At 32.9% G+C, this 16,502-nt stretch overlaps 4 protein-coding genes across 6 annotated transcripts; 3 read left to right on the top strand and 1 right to left on the bottom strand.

Annotated features, from left to right (window-relative positions):
* The first annotated feature begins 1,587 nt into the window (after positions 1 to 1,587).
* Positions 1,588 to 3,108, top strand: LOC143200703 (INO80 complex subunit B). Its single transcript, XM_076411307.1, has 2 exons — positions 1,588 to 2,056; positions 2,107 to 3,108. The coding sequence occupies exons 1-2, from the start codon at positions 1,660 to 1,662 to the stop codon at positions 2,508 to 2,510; spliced, it is 801 nt and encodes a 266-aa protein (XP_076267422.1). The 5' UTR covers positions 1,588 to 1,659; the 3' UTR covers positions 2,511 to 3,108.
* A 4,522-nt stretch (positions 3,109 to 7,630) lies between these two features.
* Positions 7,631 to 8,705, top strand: LOC143200701 (uncharacterized). The gene is made up of 2 exons (XM_076411304.1): positions 7,631 to 7,719; positions 7,822 to 8,705. The coding sequence occupies exons 1-2, from the start codon at positions 7,701 to 7,703 to the stop codon at positions 8,685 to 8,687; spliced, it is 885 nt and encodes a 294-aa protein (XP_076267419.1). The 5' UTR covers positions 7,631 to 7,700; the 3' UTR covers positions 8,688 to 8,705.
* Positions 8,706 to 8,819: 114 nt separating this feature from the next.
* Positions 8,820 to 10,696, top strand: LOC143200699 (ATP-dependent DNA helicase Pif1-like). 2 transcript variants are annotated; one of them, XM_076411301.1, is made up of 2 exons: positions 8,820 to 9,802; positions 9,865 to 9,958. In XM_076411301.1, the coding sequence occupies exon 1, from the start codon at positions 8,832 to 8,834 to the stop codon at positions 9,762 to 9,764; it is 933 nt and encodes a 310-aa protein (XP_076267416.1). In that variant the 5' UTR covers positions 8,820 to 8,831; the 3' UTR covers positions 9,765 to 9,802; positions 9,865 to 9,958. The 2 variants fall into 2 exon arrangements, with proteins under 2 accessions (XP_076267416.1, XP_076267418.1); XM_076411303.1 differs by having other exon boundaries at positions 9,711 to 9,802; positions 9,865 to 10,696.
* A 429-nt stretch (positions 10,697 to 11,125) lies between these two features.
* LOC143200682 (adipocyte plasma membrane-associated protein Hemomucin) lies at positions 11,126 to 16,267 on the bottom strand. 2 transcript variants are annotated; one of them, XM_076411247.1, is made up of 8 exons: positions 16,220 to 16,267; positions 16,037 to 16,167; positions 15,577 to 15,899; positions 15,168 to 15,336; positions 14,489 to 14,649; positions 14,182 to 14,429; positions 11,919 to 12,596; positions 11,126 to 11,862 (listed from the first exon to the last, which is right to left on the bottom strand). In XM_076411247.1, exons 2-8 carry the CDS (start codon positions 16,156 to 16,158, stop codon positions 11,806 to 11,808), a joined length of 1,758 nt encoding a protein of 585 aa, XP_076267362.1. In that variant the 5' UTR covers positions 16,159 to 16,167; positions 16,220 to 16,267; the 3' UTR covers positions 11,126 to 11,805. The 2 variants fall into 2 exon arrangements, with proteins under 2 accessions (XP_076267362.1, XP_076267364.1); XM_076411249.1 differs by having other exon boundaries at positions 16,037 to 16,166; positions 16,229 to 16,252.
* Between the last annotated feature and the right edge of the window lie 235 nt (positions 16,268 to 16,502).

Raw genomic sequence — 16,502 nt, 5'->3', positions numbered from 1 at the left:
GGTACAATAAGTAAAGTGAATTCTCAATCTAGAAAATATTGTGTAACCGAATGCACAGACAGTAAAGAAATGCAGAATCGTTTTAGTTCGAAGAAGTATTTAGCTATCTTTAAATAAACGGTTGATAAAGTTAAAGTAAATAAAATCCCAAACTGATTGGATTAACCATCAAAGAAATATATAATCGTTCAGCGTGTTTTGATGTTGTAAGTTGAGGTACGTTTATTCATATTAATAATCATATAACATATCAAATATTTATTTTTTAAATTTAGGAAGTAATCCCTTTCCGAAAGAAGCTACACAAAGGGCCATATGCCATTAATTCCATACTAACGGGGGATGTATTATCAGGAGTTGAGGAATTGCAACTTCACTGTATACCTTCAATTGCAGGTATACCTATATGAACAAACGAGACAAGGCAATATCACATGCCCCAGAAAATTGTTTTAATATACTGTCAATAGTTGTTTCAGCTATCTTCTTTATTTTATCTCACGATATAGCCACGTCGATAATATAACATATTTTCTGTCAAATATCTTTTAAAAAATGTAAATTTAAACCGTTTTTATTGTAAACTATGTAATGATCTTCCAGGTATTTATTTCATTCGTTGAATTTTATTTAATAAATTTAGTTCAGAAATTAAATTGTTTTTTATTTATATTTTATTGGTCAATTAAACGTGACGTCAGGGCAGTCACATGCTAAACTTTATCAAAAAGACAATCAAATGTCTTCAGCAAAATGTTTTCCTTACAGGACCAATCAAATTACTTGAATGGCCGATTTAACCCCCATCTGCAATCAATATTTCCGTTAAGACCAAAGTTAAAATGTTTTAGTATATTTTTCGTCCCCTATAATATAGAAAATGTAATATGAAGAACCTTTTATAAACATCTTTCATTTTAAAATATTTTTAAAAAGAAAAAAGAGAAAATAGAATAATATGTAATTATTTATCAATATATAAATACTACAACAAGAACGCAAGGTTATAGTTATTGTAAGTTATTCGTTACTTTCGCAGGGCCAACTATGCCTATAATATAATGAATTTGGTATAGAATTGACTCCAATTTGCAAAATTGAATGCACCACGCACCTATATATGTTTAGATCAAAAGTGTTATAATATTATACCATTTTAAATTAAAATATGAACAGTACAAGAACAAATAGACTATAAACAAGAAAATGTTTAACCTTACAAAACAAAGCTCCCACCAGGGTCCAATTTTAATAGGTGTATTAGATCCATAAAAGATGATAGATTTATCAGCATAAGAAACGTGATTTATATATGACTTAAATTGTTATAAAAAAAAGCATATCAATTCTATACATCACAAGTGCTTTCCTTATATTTTCTAAAATCTATAAAATTAATAGATAATCCGCACAATCATCTTGTAAACAAGTATAATTTATTTTATTCGATAATGATATATTGCTTATTAATTATATAATGTTATGAAATTGCAATTTAAAGCAAATTATGAACATTTTATTTTAATATTATAATGCTTTATAATATTAACGGAATACAACCAGATAAACACCTAATGTCAAATTATAATAACATCCAGATAACCTAACATTCATGTTTTGTTTACGTTAATGCCCTTTCATCATATCATATCGTAAAATATGGATCCAGATGAAACTACCCCTAAAAAATCAAAGAAATCTAAGTCAAAAAAATTGAAAGTAACACCGTCCGACGAAGGGTCGTCCTCAAGCGAGTTAGTTATTGTTGATGACAGCAGCGTTAAATCTCAGACCAAATTGGTTCCCAACAAAACCAATTCTAACACTCCAAACTCTAGCAGCAGCAATAAGAAACGGAAAAAACGTGACAGTGCGTCCAGCGACGAGGAAAGATGGCTAACAGCAATCGAATCCGGAAAGTTAGAAGATGTAGACGATGAACTGAAGAAAATCAAGCCGAAAGACCCAGCACTAATGACGGCCAGACAGCGGGCGATGTACGATCGAGGTGGCGATGGCAACCCTTCCACGCCCACCTTAATGTCATTACCAACAGGTAAATAGATATTGTTAATTAAAAAACATTTTAAACAAATTTCCATGCAGGTTACAAGGAAAAAGTTATGACAGCCGAAGCCATTCAAAAGGCAGCTATAAAATCGCAAAAACGGAAACAGTTGGCAGATGAGAAACGCGAAAAGGATAAGAAAAAAACAATGGAAAGGCTTCTCAAGAAGCAAGATTCTAAGGCAACAAAACAATCTAAACCAAAAACAACCAGGACAAATGCGCCCACAATTATCTACAAACAAAACAATGACATAACATTTGTAGCCTATCCAGAAGGGCTTGATTTTCCATTGAGTGCAAAAAGAGCGCCACAACCTAAAACAGCAGAATTATGTGTCATGAATTGTGGCAATGTAAAGAAATACAACTGTTCTCGAACTGGCGTGCCTTTGTGCAGTTTAGAGTGTTATAGAAAAAATATATCAAGTAGAATTATATAATCAAGAATTCTAGTCAGGTTAGAAGGTAAAATTGATTATTTTTTGGGTATCCTGTTTCCAAATCTTCCAATTTTGAGAAGGTTTATAAAGTTTTAACATTTTCTGACATTTTATTAAATACTGTATATTACATTTAAAAATTTTGGGTCAGAAAAGTTAGCAGTATATAGGCAACTTCTTATGTATGAATAAAGTTTTTTTAATAAGTTAAAATATAGTTTCCCTTTATAAATCATCAAAATCAAATACATACTACTAGAATTGGAAACTATCGACTGTGTGTAATTCACTACTTTTTACTAACAACTGATTCATTTGACTAGTTTTAGTGGACTGTCCGTAGAAAAAAGAATAATTTTTCATCTTGAGCATTACAAAAATCTGAAATAATTAGTAATTGTTGCATTTGTTTGTTTAATATATTATATGTTTTGGAAATAAATTAACAAATGACCATGTTAAGCCATAAATATGTTATATAGAAGTACAAGAAAATATATATATGGATATTTTCCATAAAAACCGATATATTTTAAACTGTTCTATCCAACAAGCACAGTTATTACTAAAGACTTAAATATATTTCAAAATTTTAAAGCCTTATTGTGTATTTATTTGTTAATTTGGAAAAAAATATTTCGACGCCCCTGAATAAAAATTCTAAATTTGTTCAAAATGTCCTAGTTTCTTAGATGTATATTTCTTGCTTGTATGGTAAACCAGTATGCCATTAATTTTTTCAACCCTGTGATTTGTGCACTACGTTGCCGTTATGCACCGTATATTTGTCATTTTGTATAATTAATTTATTTTGAAAAATGAAATCCATATTTATATTAAACCAAAATGAATGTTTATACCACTTGTTATTTCTTTTATATTAGCGTGACTGGATATATCTGAAATATTAATGCAAAAATGTATTTGATTATAGTGAATTTAATAATAAGAATCTTTCAGGATTGTTGACAACTGTGCACTTCGATGTCAAAAAGTATCGTACTTCATAGTTATACGAGCGGCGCCCTTCGTTGTGGCTTGATACTGTCGTGCCATGCAACTTTTTAATTCTTGCTTGTTTTTTTTTAAACGTGGTAATTTTAACCGAATTCGTTCATTTTTTATTCTATATCGACTTGGTATGCTCCACCACGGGTAAGTTTATATTATTTCATGTTTATTAATGTAACTGGGCTTAGTGTACACGCCTTGCTGAGTAAATACGAAATTGACATGCGTTGAAATAATTTTCCGGATTTCGAATGCGTTTCTACTATATTGTTTTTTTTTTCTCTATGCGCGGAACCTCTTGGACACGCTAATATGGCTAACAAGACTGCATAATCCTAGTCTTGGTGCACATTACCATTCCTTTAGTAGCAGGCCATTGCAGACTTTGATATCACCTTCTAATCGATCACCTCGCGGGTCTCCTACAGATGGGGGCTCGGATGTTTGACCGATAGATAGTCAGTGATAGGTTGTCTTCGATCTTGCTTTTCCGGTGATAAAATGGGACTCGGCGGTCATCAGGTCTAATCACGCGAGCAATTCATTGAAGATTTTTGTCCAGGATGCCGGAAGACTATTCTATTGATGACGTTGGTTGTTAGAATTTTGTTCTTTAATCTTTTTCAGTAATATATCGGTATAGGTTTTTGTATCACGTTTCCTGAGAGGGCGCCACACAACATTTATAAAGATTAGCAGAATAATATAGATTTCTGTAATGTTGGTTTGATATTGGTTCATATAACATTTTTGGTAGACATGGTACCCCAGAGAAAAAAATTGTTTCTTGAAAGTATTATACAGGAAATGCAATGTATAATTATACATATTTATTTATGAGTTAAATGATAAAGCAAATAGTTCTAAACATTTTTTTTGATTTATTGAGCATTTAATCAAAATATGTTCAGCAATTGTATCTGCTATTTTATATAATCACAAACTTTGGCACGGGAAAGTGGGTAGATTACAGAGGAAGCTTCTTACACATAAGACAAAAGTTTCTTAATAAGATGTATAGTATATGAAATAAAATTGTGCATTCAGCAACATGAGAAATTTACATATGTACCTTAAATCCTAAATTAACATCTGATTCATAAAATCTATATTCAACATAATTTTACTTATTTTTAGGATTACAGAGTTTTTTAGGTTATTTTAACCGTAAACAATGCAGATATATTTTTAACCAGAGCTAGGTAATTTGAGATCAAAGTTTAAACTTTATAAACAATAAATAATCAAACCTGCTAGGGCATGAGTCAAAATTCTATTTTAAACACTATTAACACTTTAAATGACTTAAATTAGAGCCATTAATTATTATAATTGTTTTAATCTTCGAAATACAACTTTATCCTTTTAAAGATAACAATGCACTATTTCATTGGAAAATATTTGGATTTTTCGATTGTGTAATATTATTCCTGTCACTGTTATAAGTTGTCCTTTTGACATTTATCATATTGAATTGTAATTATTGACAAGTACTTTTTTCTATGACAAGTACCAAAGACATGAGAAAGTTACTCTATGTCTAAAGATTCCATTATATATATATTTTTATAAAAAACCGTTGATTTACAATTGTTTTAATAATCAAAGTGTAATACATAACTATTGAATCGAAGTATATTCCTCTTAAATTAAAATGTAACAATTTGGTTCAAAAGTAAATTCGATAATCATTTTCCAGCTAAAATTATAACGTTTTTGTTTTGGTATTTGATTCAGTACTTGATTTATTTTATGTACAAATATAAAGATGTGCCTTTTTAGATATCCTTATATTGTTTTATTGTATAGTGATGATTTAATTATTTGAAATGTTGCACTTAATTTCATTTCCCCTAGTACCAAATAAATAATTAAGACCTTAATTATTATTTAATATTATTAACAGTTCTGTTTCTCTATGGCACAAACCTGGCCTCCTATAATTTTTCATAACAAAATTATGAACGTTCCATATACCCTGCAATCCTGGCTCGTTAGACGGGTGATATCTCTGCAGATTTTTAATTGGTAATAACCAGATTTTTTTTTATTCAAAACATGCAAAATATAAATTAATTTCTTAGATGTAATTAATTAGTTCTTTTGATTAAACATATTTTATGTAAAGAATTATTAATTATTATGCGTAAAATAAATGCATAATCTTAAGGACTTCTTATTCCTGAGCAAACATATTTTTGCAATCGTCATAATACATGTCGTGCTTAGGCAGACCACTATACATAATATCTCGAAAATATAATGGCTAACATTTTTTCATGGGAAGGCTCTGATGCTCTTGAGTAAGCCCATCAAGAGTTCAATTCAAAGGCCTTTCTTGTTCCACCAAATCTTATATATAAAAATGAATCGCAAAATATGTTCCTAAGCGCATAACTCAACAACGCCTGGACCAATTTGGCCAAATCTTTTTTTAAAATGTTCGTTGAAGTTCAGGGATGGTTTTTACGGCGAGAAAAATTAGAATTATTGCTGGAAAAACCCTAAAAATAGCCCTTTTTGTTTGAATTTGTTTCGTGTATCAGTTGACAATTCATCTGTCATCTGTCAAAAGTCATCTGTAACAGACAACTTTTTTTTTTAAATTTGATATGACTTGAACTCAAATCCTTTTAATCCGTACGAATTGTTTTATTTATTTAAAATTTTTTATTTGTTTAAAATTTAATTCAAATTTTAAATAAATAAAACAATTCGTACGGCTTAAAAGGATTTGAGTTCAAGTCATATCAAATTTAAAAAAAAAAGTTGTCTGTTACAGATGACTTTTGACAGATGACAGATGAATTGTCAAGTGATACACGAAACAAATTCGTATATCGTGTTTTGTGCAGAGTGTTTAGTTAGTTAGTGTTTGTTTAGTTCGTGATTAGTGAAAAAATAATTTATATTTGATATGCCTCCTATAAGACGAAGCAATTTAGGTAGAAGAACCAGAAATGCTATAAACCAAGCTAATTACCGATCTAATCGTACTGCACAAGAACGTGACGACGGAAATGAACGTGAAAGAATTCGGATATCACAAACGCGTGAAGCGCGAGCGCGACATTCAACTAATAATCGCGCAAGTTTGAATCCAGCTGCTTTCAGTTACGATGTGTCAATTGACTACAGTAACTACCAATGTGTTGTTATTGGTTCTATGAACTTGGTTTGCTCACACTGTAAGGCATTAAAATACAAAAACGAAGCCAATGGATTGTGTTGCGCAAATGGTAAAGTGAAATTGATACAATTGGATCCACCACCAGAACCATTGTACTCATTGGTTTCAGGAATAGGAACAGATTCTATACACTTTTTGACACATATTCAACAATATAACAATTGCTTTCAAATGACTTCATTTGGGGCAACAAATGCAGTTCGGGAAAATTTTATGCCAACTTTCAAGGTATGTATTATAGCAGTTACTCATAATTATTTTAGCGAACAAAATTTTCTGTCACCAAAGTTAAGATGTGTTACTAATCTTCAATTTCTTAATCATTACGAAATATATCACTTAGTCATCATATTATATGGTGATTCAGTTTCAGTGACACTTTTATTATATTTTATATTTGATAGATATTAGTTAAAACTAAATATATACTTTTTAAGATCAAATATTATTTAAGTTTGATCATTGACAATCCATTAATTTATACCACACCATAATATTTTTTTTATTTACAGATACAAGGGCAAATATATCACAGAGCAGGTTCACTGTTACCAGTGTCAGATAGCGACAACAAATTCCTGCAAATTTATTTTATGGGCAATTCACCACAAGAAATTGATCTGCGTTGTGCACATAACAATTTAGTAAAAAGGTCTATTGTAGAACAATTACAAACTTTATTTCATCAACACAATCAATTGATTATATTGTTTAAAACTGCCCTGGATCTGATGCCATCCGATAATCACAAAATTGTAATCAGAGCTGATAAAACACCTGCAGGTCAACATACAAGACGTTTTAATGCACCAACTATTGATGAAGTTGCTATCGTTGTAGTTGGAGAAAACTTGGAATCCCGTGATATTGTTTTACATCGTCGGAATTTTCAATTACAACCTATAAAGGAAACACACCGCTCATATGATGCACTGCAATATCCCATTATATTTTGGCAAGGTGAAGATGGCTACGATTTATCAATAAAAATGATAAATCCCATTACAGGTAACTAAAATATTAGTTTAGCTATGGCGATAATATCTCAGTCACTATATTATGTATTTTAATTTTATATTTGAATGTTATTAAAACAAAATCTGTTTACAGGTTCTGAAACCAACAAAAAAGTCAGTTCAATGAACTATTATTCATACCGCCTAATGATTCGGGAAAATGCAGATAATCACATATTGAAATGTCGGCGATTATATCACAAATATGTTGATGACATGTATGTTAAAATTGAAACGGAGAGATTAACATTCATCAGGTTGAATCAAACCAAACTCCGATCTGAAGAGTATATTCACCTTCGAGATGCGATTAATACTGATGGAAATGCACAGAATGTCGGTCGGATGACTATTCTTCCAGCAACATACATCGGAAGCCCTCGGCATATGCACGAATATGCTCAAGATGCCATGTCGTATGTTCGTCATTATGGTACAGCAGATTTGTTCATCACATTTACATGCAATCCGCAATGGATACAAATTAAGCAGGAGTTATTACCTGGGAAATCATCCATTGATCGTCATGATATTACAGCCAGAGTCTTTAGACAAAAGTTGAAATCTTTAATGAATTTCATCGTAAAACATAATGTGTTTGGTGAGACACGCTGCTGGATGTATTCTGTGGAGTGGCAGAAACTAGGATTGCCACATGCACACATTTTGGTTTGGTTGGTTGAAAAGATAAGGCCAAATGAAGTTGATGCAGTGATATCAGCTGAAATCCCTAATGTACAAGTAGATCCTGGATTGCATGAGGTAGTTGTCAAAAACATGATACATGGTCCCTGTGGAACTCTTAATCAAAATTCACCGTGTATGATGGATGGTAAATGTTCAAAACGATATCCACGGACATTAATATCGGAAACAATTACTGGTAATGACGGTTATCCATTGTATCGTCGCAGATCGACAGCAGATAATGGAAAATCAACAATTGTCAAATTAAATTAACAAGATATTGAAATAGATAATCGTTGGATTGTTCCATATTCACCCATTTTATCAAAGACATTCAAAGCACACATCAACGTTGAATCTTGCCATTCAGTGAAATCGATTAAATACATTTGCAAATATGTAACCAAAGGGAGTGATATGGCTGTGATTGGAATTGGTGCAGAGAATTCTAATGATGAAGTTACCCAATACCAAATGGGCCGCTATGTCAGTAGTAATGAAGCAGTTTGGCGAATATTTTCTTTTCCTATTCATGAGAGACACCCTTCTGTTGTTCACTTAGCTGTGCATTTAGAAAATGGACAAAGAGTGTATTTTACAGCACAGAACGCAGTACAAAGAGCTGCTCAGCCACCATCTACTACATTAACCAGTTTTTTTGAGACATGCCAAAACGATGATTTCGCACAAACATTGCTATATTCTGAAATGCCAAAATATTATACCTGGAATCAATCCTCAAGGAGATTTATACGACGGAAACAAGGAAAACCAGTTCCAGGATATACAGATGTATATTCCACCGATGCGATTGGCCGGATTTATTCAGTACATCCAAGCAATGATGAATGTTTTTATTTACGACTGCTATTAGTCAATGTACGTGGCCCAACATCATTCCAACAGTTACGAACTGTTGATGGTGAATTGTGTGGATCCTACAGAGAAGCCTGTCAACGTTTGCAATTGCTTGAAAATGACGCTCATTGGGATCAAACTCTCAATGATGCTGTAATATCATCACACACTCATCAAATACGAACATTGTTTTCTATAATCATATCTACATGCTTCCCATCAAACCCAATTGATTTGTGGATGAAGTACAAATATTATATGTGTGATGATATTTTGTATCAAATACGGAATAGAATGGGAAATCCAAATATACAAATCAGTGAAGAAATTTACAATGAAGCATTGATTTCAATTGAGGACATGTGCTTGATAATGTCAAACAAACTATTAATTCAATTAGGCCTGACCGCGCCCAATCGTCCAATGCATGACGCTTTTAACCAAGAGTTGCATCGAGAAAGACTGTATGATCTCAACGCTTTGAAAGAATAAATTCAAACAAATCTTCCACTGTTAAATGAACAACAGAAGTATGTATTTGAAACTCTTATGAAAGTAACAAATGATGAAACTGGAGGGATTTATTTCTTAGATGCACCTGGTGGTACAGGAAAAACTTTTTTTATTTCATTAATATTAGCAACAATTCGCTCACAAAATAAAATTGCACTTGCACTCGCTTCGTCGGGAATCGCAGCAACTTTGCTTGAAGGTGGTCGAACAGCCCATTCAGCACTAAAATTGCCATTAAATATGCAAAGCAATGAAACTCCAACCTACAACGTTTCGAAGAACTCTGCAATGGCAAAGGTTTTGCAGCAATGTAAATTGATTGTTTGGGATGAATGCACGATGGCACATAAAAAATCTTTGGAGGCTTTAGACAGAACCTTAAAAGATCTACGTAGCAATAATAACCGATTTGGTGGTGCAATGATTTTATTAGCAGGAGATTTTCGTCAAACATTGCCAGTGATTCCACGATCAACGCCTGCTGATGAACTCAATGCATGTCTAAAGTCCTCCAATTTGTGGAAACATGTTAAAGTACTTCATTTAAGCAAGAATATGCGTGTCGAGTTGCAAAATGACCAATCTGGAAACATATTCTCTAAACAACTCATTGACATTGGTAATGGCAAATTTCCTATAGACATGTTGACGGCTTGCTTTTGCTATGACTATAAACAAGTCCCAGGGGCAATCATTAAGTGTTTGTGGTATTAATCTAGAAAACCCATGTTTCTCACATGGTCAATTGTATGTTGCCTGTTCCCGTGTTGGAAAACCATCAGATTTGTTTATCTATGCGCCAGGTAATCAAACAAAAAACATCGTATACCACAAAGCAATATAATGATAATAATAATAATAATTATGATTCACATGATTAACAATAAAGCGATTACTTACTTTTCAATCCTTATATATGTTTTATTTAATTATTTTTTATTCACAACGCCCTATCACCAGGGTGATGGTTCTGTTCAGGAGAATTTTTTAAAATACGTAGGCACAAAAACTGCCACATTACAAATCTTTTTGACAGGACGAAGTCTGTCGGGTCAGCTAGTATACAGTATAAATTTAGGCCTGGGGAAATTTCGCATTTTTATAAAATATACATTATTTGCTCTATACACACTCTTGAAGAATGCTACAAATTCGAGATCTAATAGCTATATACCTGATTTAACAATCATTCCTAGTAATTGTGCTGAAGAATAATAAATATGAATATAATATAAATATGAACAGTGTCAATGATTTTAACAACGTTAATTGCCTTACTGTGATACATTTTAGGTATGAATGTTGATGCAAAACCTAAAAGAAGAATTAAAACGCCAACATCAACAAGAACATTTATTTATAGCTACCCGATAACCTATTATTTAATTTTATAATTTCTTTAGACATAATCAAAACACACAAACCACATATTGCACTAAAACTATGTTATTACTCATTGCTTGTCGATCACATAAAGAGTCATACATATCCAGAATGAGATTCATTCCTCGGATAATTTCGTTATTAGTAACGTTAATAATTATCGTTTATGTAATCGACGAAGGCGCAGAAATTGCCGATATAATGACAATTTATATCGGTATTTCGTCAAACCAGCAACACTCACCCTTTCGTCACTCCTGTCGCACGCACACATGCACATCGATGAAGTGAAATATAAAAAATGTATCAAAAGTGAATCCTACTCTACCCACATGAACATAGATTTTATTTTTATTCGAAGGAAACAACGTTAAACAATCAAAATAAGCGTCAACAAATCATTAATTCTACCTTGGTGTGGTAACCATATAACATCAAATAAAAATCTACTCGGAGAGGTCTTTATAAACACGTTGAGGTATCGATCAATCAGGTCGCCTATGAAAAAAACAAAATCTACCGGTGACAGATGCCAACATGACGGAATGGATGACGTAAATAAATTTAGCTATGATATTTTTTTAGAAATATCATCACAGTTGGACAAAAGTTTTTATTTTCTGTTTAGATTCCTAATCTAGTTCTTCGCGGTTTGCTGCTGTTGGCCTGCTTTAGGGGGCTGTTTCGTTGTAGCCTGGAATTAAAAAAAAACGTTAGGATAGAGAAATGGCAAAAATATTAACGCATTACCTGTGTGGGGGGAGCTTGTTGTTTAACTGGCGCAGCAGTAGGTTGAGGTGGTTTTGTCGCAGGTGGCGCAACTGTAGGTGGCTGAGACTTTGGTTTAGTTGGAGTAGCTTCTGGTTTGGTAGCTGGTTTTGGTGTTGTAGGTTTTGGAGCGGTCGTAGTAGGCTTTGGTGGTGGTGTTGTGGTTGTGGGTTTTGGAGTTGTCGTAGTAGGCTTTGGTGTCGTCGTCGTGGGTTTTGTGGTTGTCGTAGTAGGCTTTGGTGTCGTCGTTGTGGGTTTTGGAGTAGTCGTAGTAGGCTTGGGCGTGGTCGTCGTGGGTTTGGGGGTTGTGGTGGTAGGCTTTGGTGTCGTTGTTGTAGTGGGTTTCGGTGTTGTTGTAGTAGGTCTTGGTGTTGTAGTGGGTTTAGGTGCCGTTGTAGTGGGCTGGGGCGGTACTGACCGCTTCACTTTCTCAGTTTTCAAGTCTCCCCATCCAATCTTGTCCAGGGATACTCTGCCGATGTAGTTGTTGAAAGGTGAACCCAAATACAAGGTATCCTTTAATACGTGCGCCTCGGCGATAAACAAGAGATCGCCATCGATGCTGTGGATGCTGTCGACGATTTGGCCATTTTTATCCAAGCGAATCAGGGTCTGTCTGTGTTTGTTCATCACGACGGTGCAAGTTCCGAAACTACCAATCTGAAAAAAAAGTAGAAATATCTGTCAGTACATTTAATTACTCAACATTTTGGCGACTTCCCTGCGTATGTAGGTCAGACTTAAAAGTATAAAGCAATGTTATCCACGTCGATACGAAGATCTATCTTCTCATACGTTAGCAAGGTGAGTGAAATAGTTATTCAAATTAATATTTTTTTCGAGCATGATCTCTTAAGAAAAAACAAAAACTCTTGGTATACTGCATCTAGATTTTTTCTGGCCGATAGCACTCTGCTAATTTATGCCTAGAAAAATTCCTTTTTTATGTTTGATACACCGATAGCACAACTACTCAAGAATATACTCCGAAAATTTAAAAGAAAAATTCCAAACTATTTAATAGTTATCAGCGTTTTAGTCAGGGTCCCTGGTCTAATGGATGGAGGGTATGACGTAGTACGGAGCAGTATTGGAAGGATTCTTTGTTTCTTTTAACAATATAAATTTTGGATATAAATGTATATAAGTATTAGTGAGTGGGTGCGTTTCATTTATATAAAAAATGTCTTCGTATCCGAAAAATGAACACGGTGGTTCAAGCCGTAGTACTAGATCTCATACCAGATCATTTCGCGGAAATACAAATCGGCAGTCAAATAACTGTAGTGAAAATGAAGAAGAAAAAGTAAGAGGAGAAAAGAAAGAAAAGAAAAAAGTGAAAATGAAAGCTCGAATTCCACAGTTTGGCAATTAGCTCCAAAACATTTGCATTCTGATTATTCGCTGTTCGCCTATGTCCGTATGTTAGTTTTTCGAATTTGTGTACATTCTAACTCTTAAGAGTTTTTAACAAATCGTTATGAAAGTGTACACATATCTTCTTTATATACATAGTTTCTCTGTGAACTAGAAACCTAAGAAAAATTTCCATTTTTACTCTTTTTATTAAATATAAATGTAAAAAAATGGTAAAAAATCGTACTTGTTTTTTACATTCCGAAAAAAAAAATTAATTTTCATTTCTACTGTTTGTTGTATTTCTACATGCGAACTAACACATAGAGGAGAAACTTTAAAAAACAGCAATTTTTTTGAAAAATTTGTTTCAGATGAAAAGTGGTACGTCCAGAATATATACAAATACTAACCTGAATGAAAACACACAACGCGCAGCAGCCGATATCTTCATTGTGTAATTTAAAAAAACTTTTGAAAATTTGTTTATAAACTCTTAAATTTACACAATATGTACAATATTTTCTTAAAATATAAATAAAATAAATGTGTTCTTAATCGCTAAAGAATTCATAAAAATGACCCAAAATACGCCGACCTATACATACATATTTTCCCGCTTAAGCCGAGTTATTAACTTAAAGACCATCAAACTAAATCACATTTATGCCCTTGCGGGTTTTGAATCGGCACAACAGAAACAGAAACCGTTCCGTCGCATTGACCACCGCGACTACAAGACGTTGACTTTTTCTCTATTTCTAATAATCAGTGCCATTATTTTTAGAATCAAATGCTATTTGAATATTTTCTTAATCAATAAATTAAAATTCTCTTAAACCAAAATAAAAAAAACAATTTGAATTTAAAAATTAAATAATCATCTTACCATATAAACTATTTTATCGGAAATTTCGTTAGGATAGACTTCCGATAACTTTTTAAACACGAATTCGATGCCTCCCAGGAACCTTGCCAATGCTTTTCTGACGCGCGGGAATTGCCCAAGCGACTGGAATAACAACGGATGATCAGCATCTATACCCAGCGGCAAAGGTACTATGAAACCTCCTTTGCCGTCGGATTTCAAATTATCGGGCATTCCCGGGAGACCATCAATGAACACGTCGCTGGAACCTTAAAAAACACACGATCAGATCCTAAACGCTCGAGCTGGTAACAAACAAGCAGGGTACCTTTCTTGTGTCCTTTGAGGTAATACCGGAGCAGTCTGTTCTTCATGGTTTCGGCCACAATGACAAATTCCTCATCTTCTGAAAGAGCCACACCATTGGCGAAGTGGAGTTTGTCCAACAGAACTTTATTCCGTTTGGTTTTTGGGTCATACTGAATCAACCTGTAGAGATTTTTTTAATCAGGGATACTTAATTTAAACATGAATTTGATTTTTAGAAAGCAGATTTATTTTTATAAAAAGAAACCTTATCACTTAACAATAACATACTTAGATCACCACATCTGATACTGATTCAGTATCAAGAATTAAATGCAATAACGAGACCTTTGCTGTTGCGTTGACTCCTCGATAAATCCTCATTTAATATATTACTTAATTAGTGTTTACTTTTGTTTATCTTATTTGCTCATAATATAAATTAAAAAAGAAAACAGGTCGTTTCGATACCTCTATTTGCTTTAGTTGTTATCTTTATGACCATTTTAATTTTAAGTAGCAGAAAAATATATAACGAGGATGTTGGCAAAAATATTTTGAAATCGCGGTGTTTTAATTTTCCACAGATAACTCATCACATCAAATTGTCGATTTACATTAATTTCTTTTAATCCAAACAAATATAAAATAATTCGAGACTATGTAAATGACAAACACGTTATCATTGAGCAAACAATTACCTGCCAGCAGGATCAGCAAGAAGAGTAAACATTCCATCTACCAAGGTAAAGTCCGTTGAAGAATCAGTCCAATAAATAACACCATCTGAACCAATAGTGAGGGCATTGAAAAGTTTTGGTTCTTTACCGTCAATTTTTGTGTTGGGTCCTACAAGAAGCTTCTTATCGCCTATAAATATTAAAAAATCCAAATAAAATCAGTTACATTTTGATACTTGATTACAAAAAATTAAAACCAAAACTACAAAACAATAGAATAAGATTAGAACAAAACTTATTGTTTCATCAATATCATCATTAATTAGAAATTCATGTTAAAAATAGATTGTTCTGTACAAAAAGTAATATTTGAACTTTGGTCACAGAGTTCAATGTTTATTCGTCACTTTAGTATCATAATAAAACTTACCAGTCTTCACATTTACTTCAAACAGTCCGTAATATGCATCAGCAACAAATAACTTCCCATCTTTGTCAAATTCCAATCCCAGCGGCCTACCGCATATTGCCTCTTCATCAATACTTTTGCAAGGCTTACCAAACTTCACAACAGGAGTTATATGTTCCCCAGTGAGTTTAACCACATCACCCAAATGAATTCCAGTGTACAATTCACCATTTAAATCAGCAAAAGCTTCAGGTCCATGAAAGTCACCTTTGTGCCATTTTTCTACATCTTTTAGTCGATTATTTATCGACCATTTACCGGTAAATGGCTTTGCTGGCGTGACACTGAAAGCACAACAGTTTTACTCTTAAATACTACGCAAATTTACTTTATAAAAATACTGTACAAAATCTACGTAGAAATACTAAAGCATACAATACAAGATTAAAAATAAAGGTACTAAGAATTAGAAAACACGTACCTGAAAGGCTGTGTAATGTCTGCATAAGGTGGTAAGTTCGGTATGGCCACTAAAACGATTCCTATAACAAATATTTGAAAACATACCAGTAAAAAGTACTTTAATACTTTCACTAAGCCCATTTTTGTGTCTAAAAATCGAACATTAAAACTATAGAATAAGGCAATAACAGAATCTAGTTCCGGAACTAACCTTCCTACGTCAATGCTGAGTTGGAAACTGACAAGCAGCCGACATCGGACATAAAAATTATATTGCAGTGTTGCCAATGCAAATCAAATAAACCTTGTTTTAACCACCAAGTCGTTGACTCTATCTGTATGCTGTGTTGTATTAATCTTTAAAACTTAAACACGCTATTAAGTCTTAACAAGAATTAACAATGAACAGTATTTTTAATTTTTTACCTCATTACTCAAACACTAATTTAATTACCGAAATCAATTTTTTATATTATTCAAATACA

The sequence above is a fragment of the Rhynchophorus ferrugineus genome, unplaced genomic scaffold (assembly GCF_030347505.1).
Source record: "Rhynchophorus ferrugineus isolate W39M unplaced genomic scaffold, kcgeb_rfMv2 rfM8, whole genome shotgun sequence".
Lineage (NCBI taxonomy): Eukaryota > Metazoa > Arthropoda > Insecta > Coleoptera > Curculionidae > Rhynchophorus > Rhynchophorus ferrugineus.
Note: the sequence above shows the minus strand (reverse complement) of the source record. Positions and strands in the feature narration are given on the sequence as shown.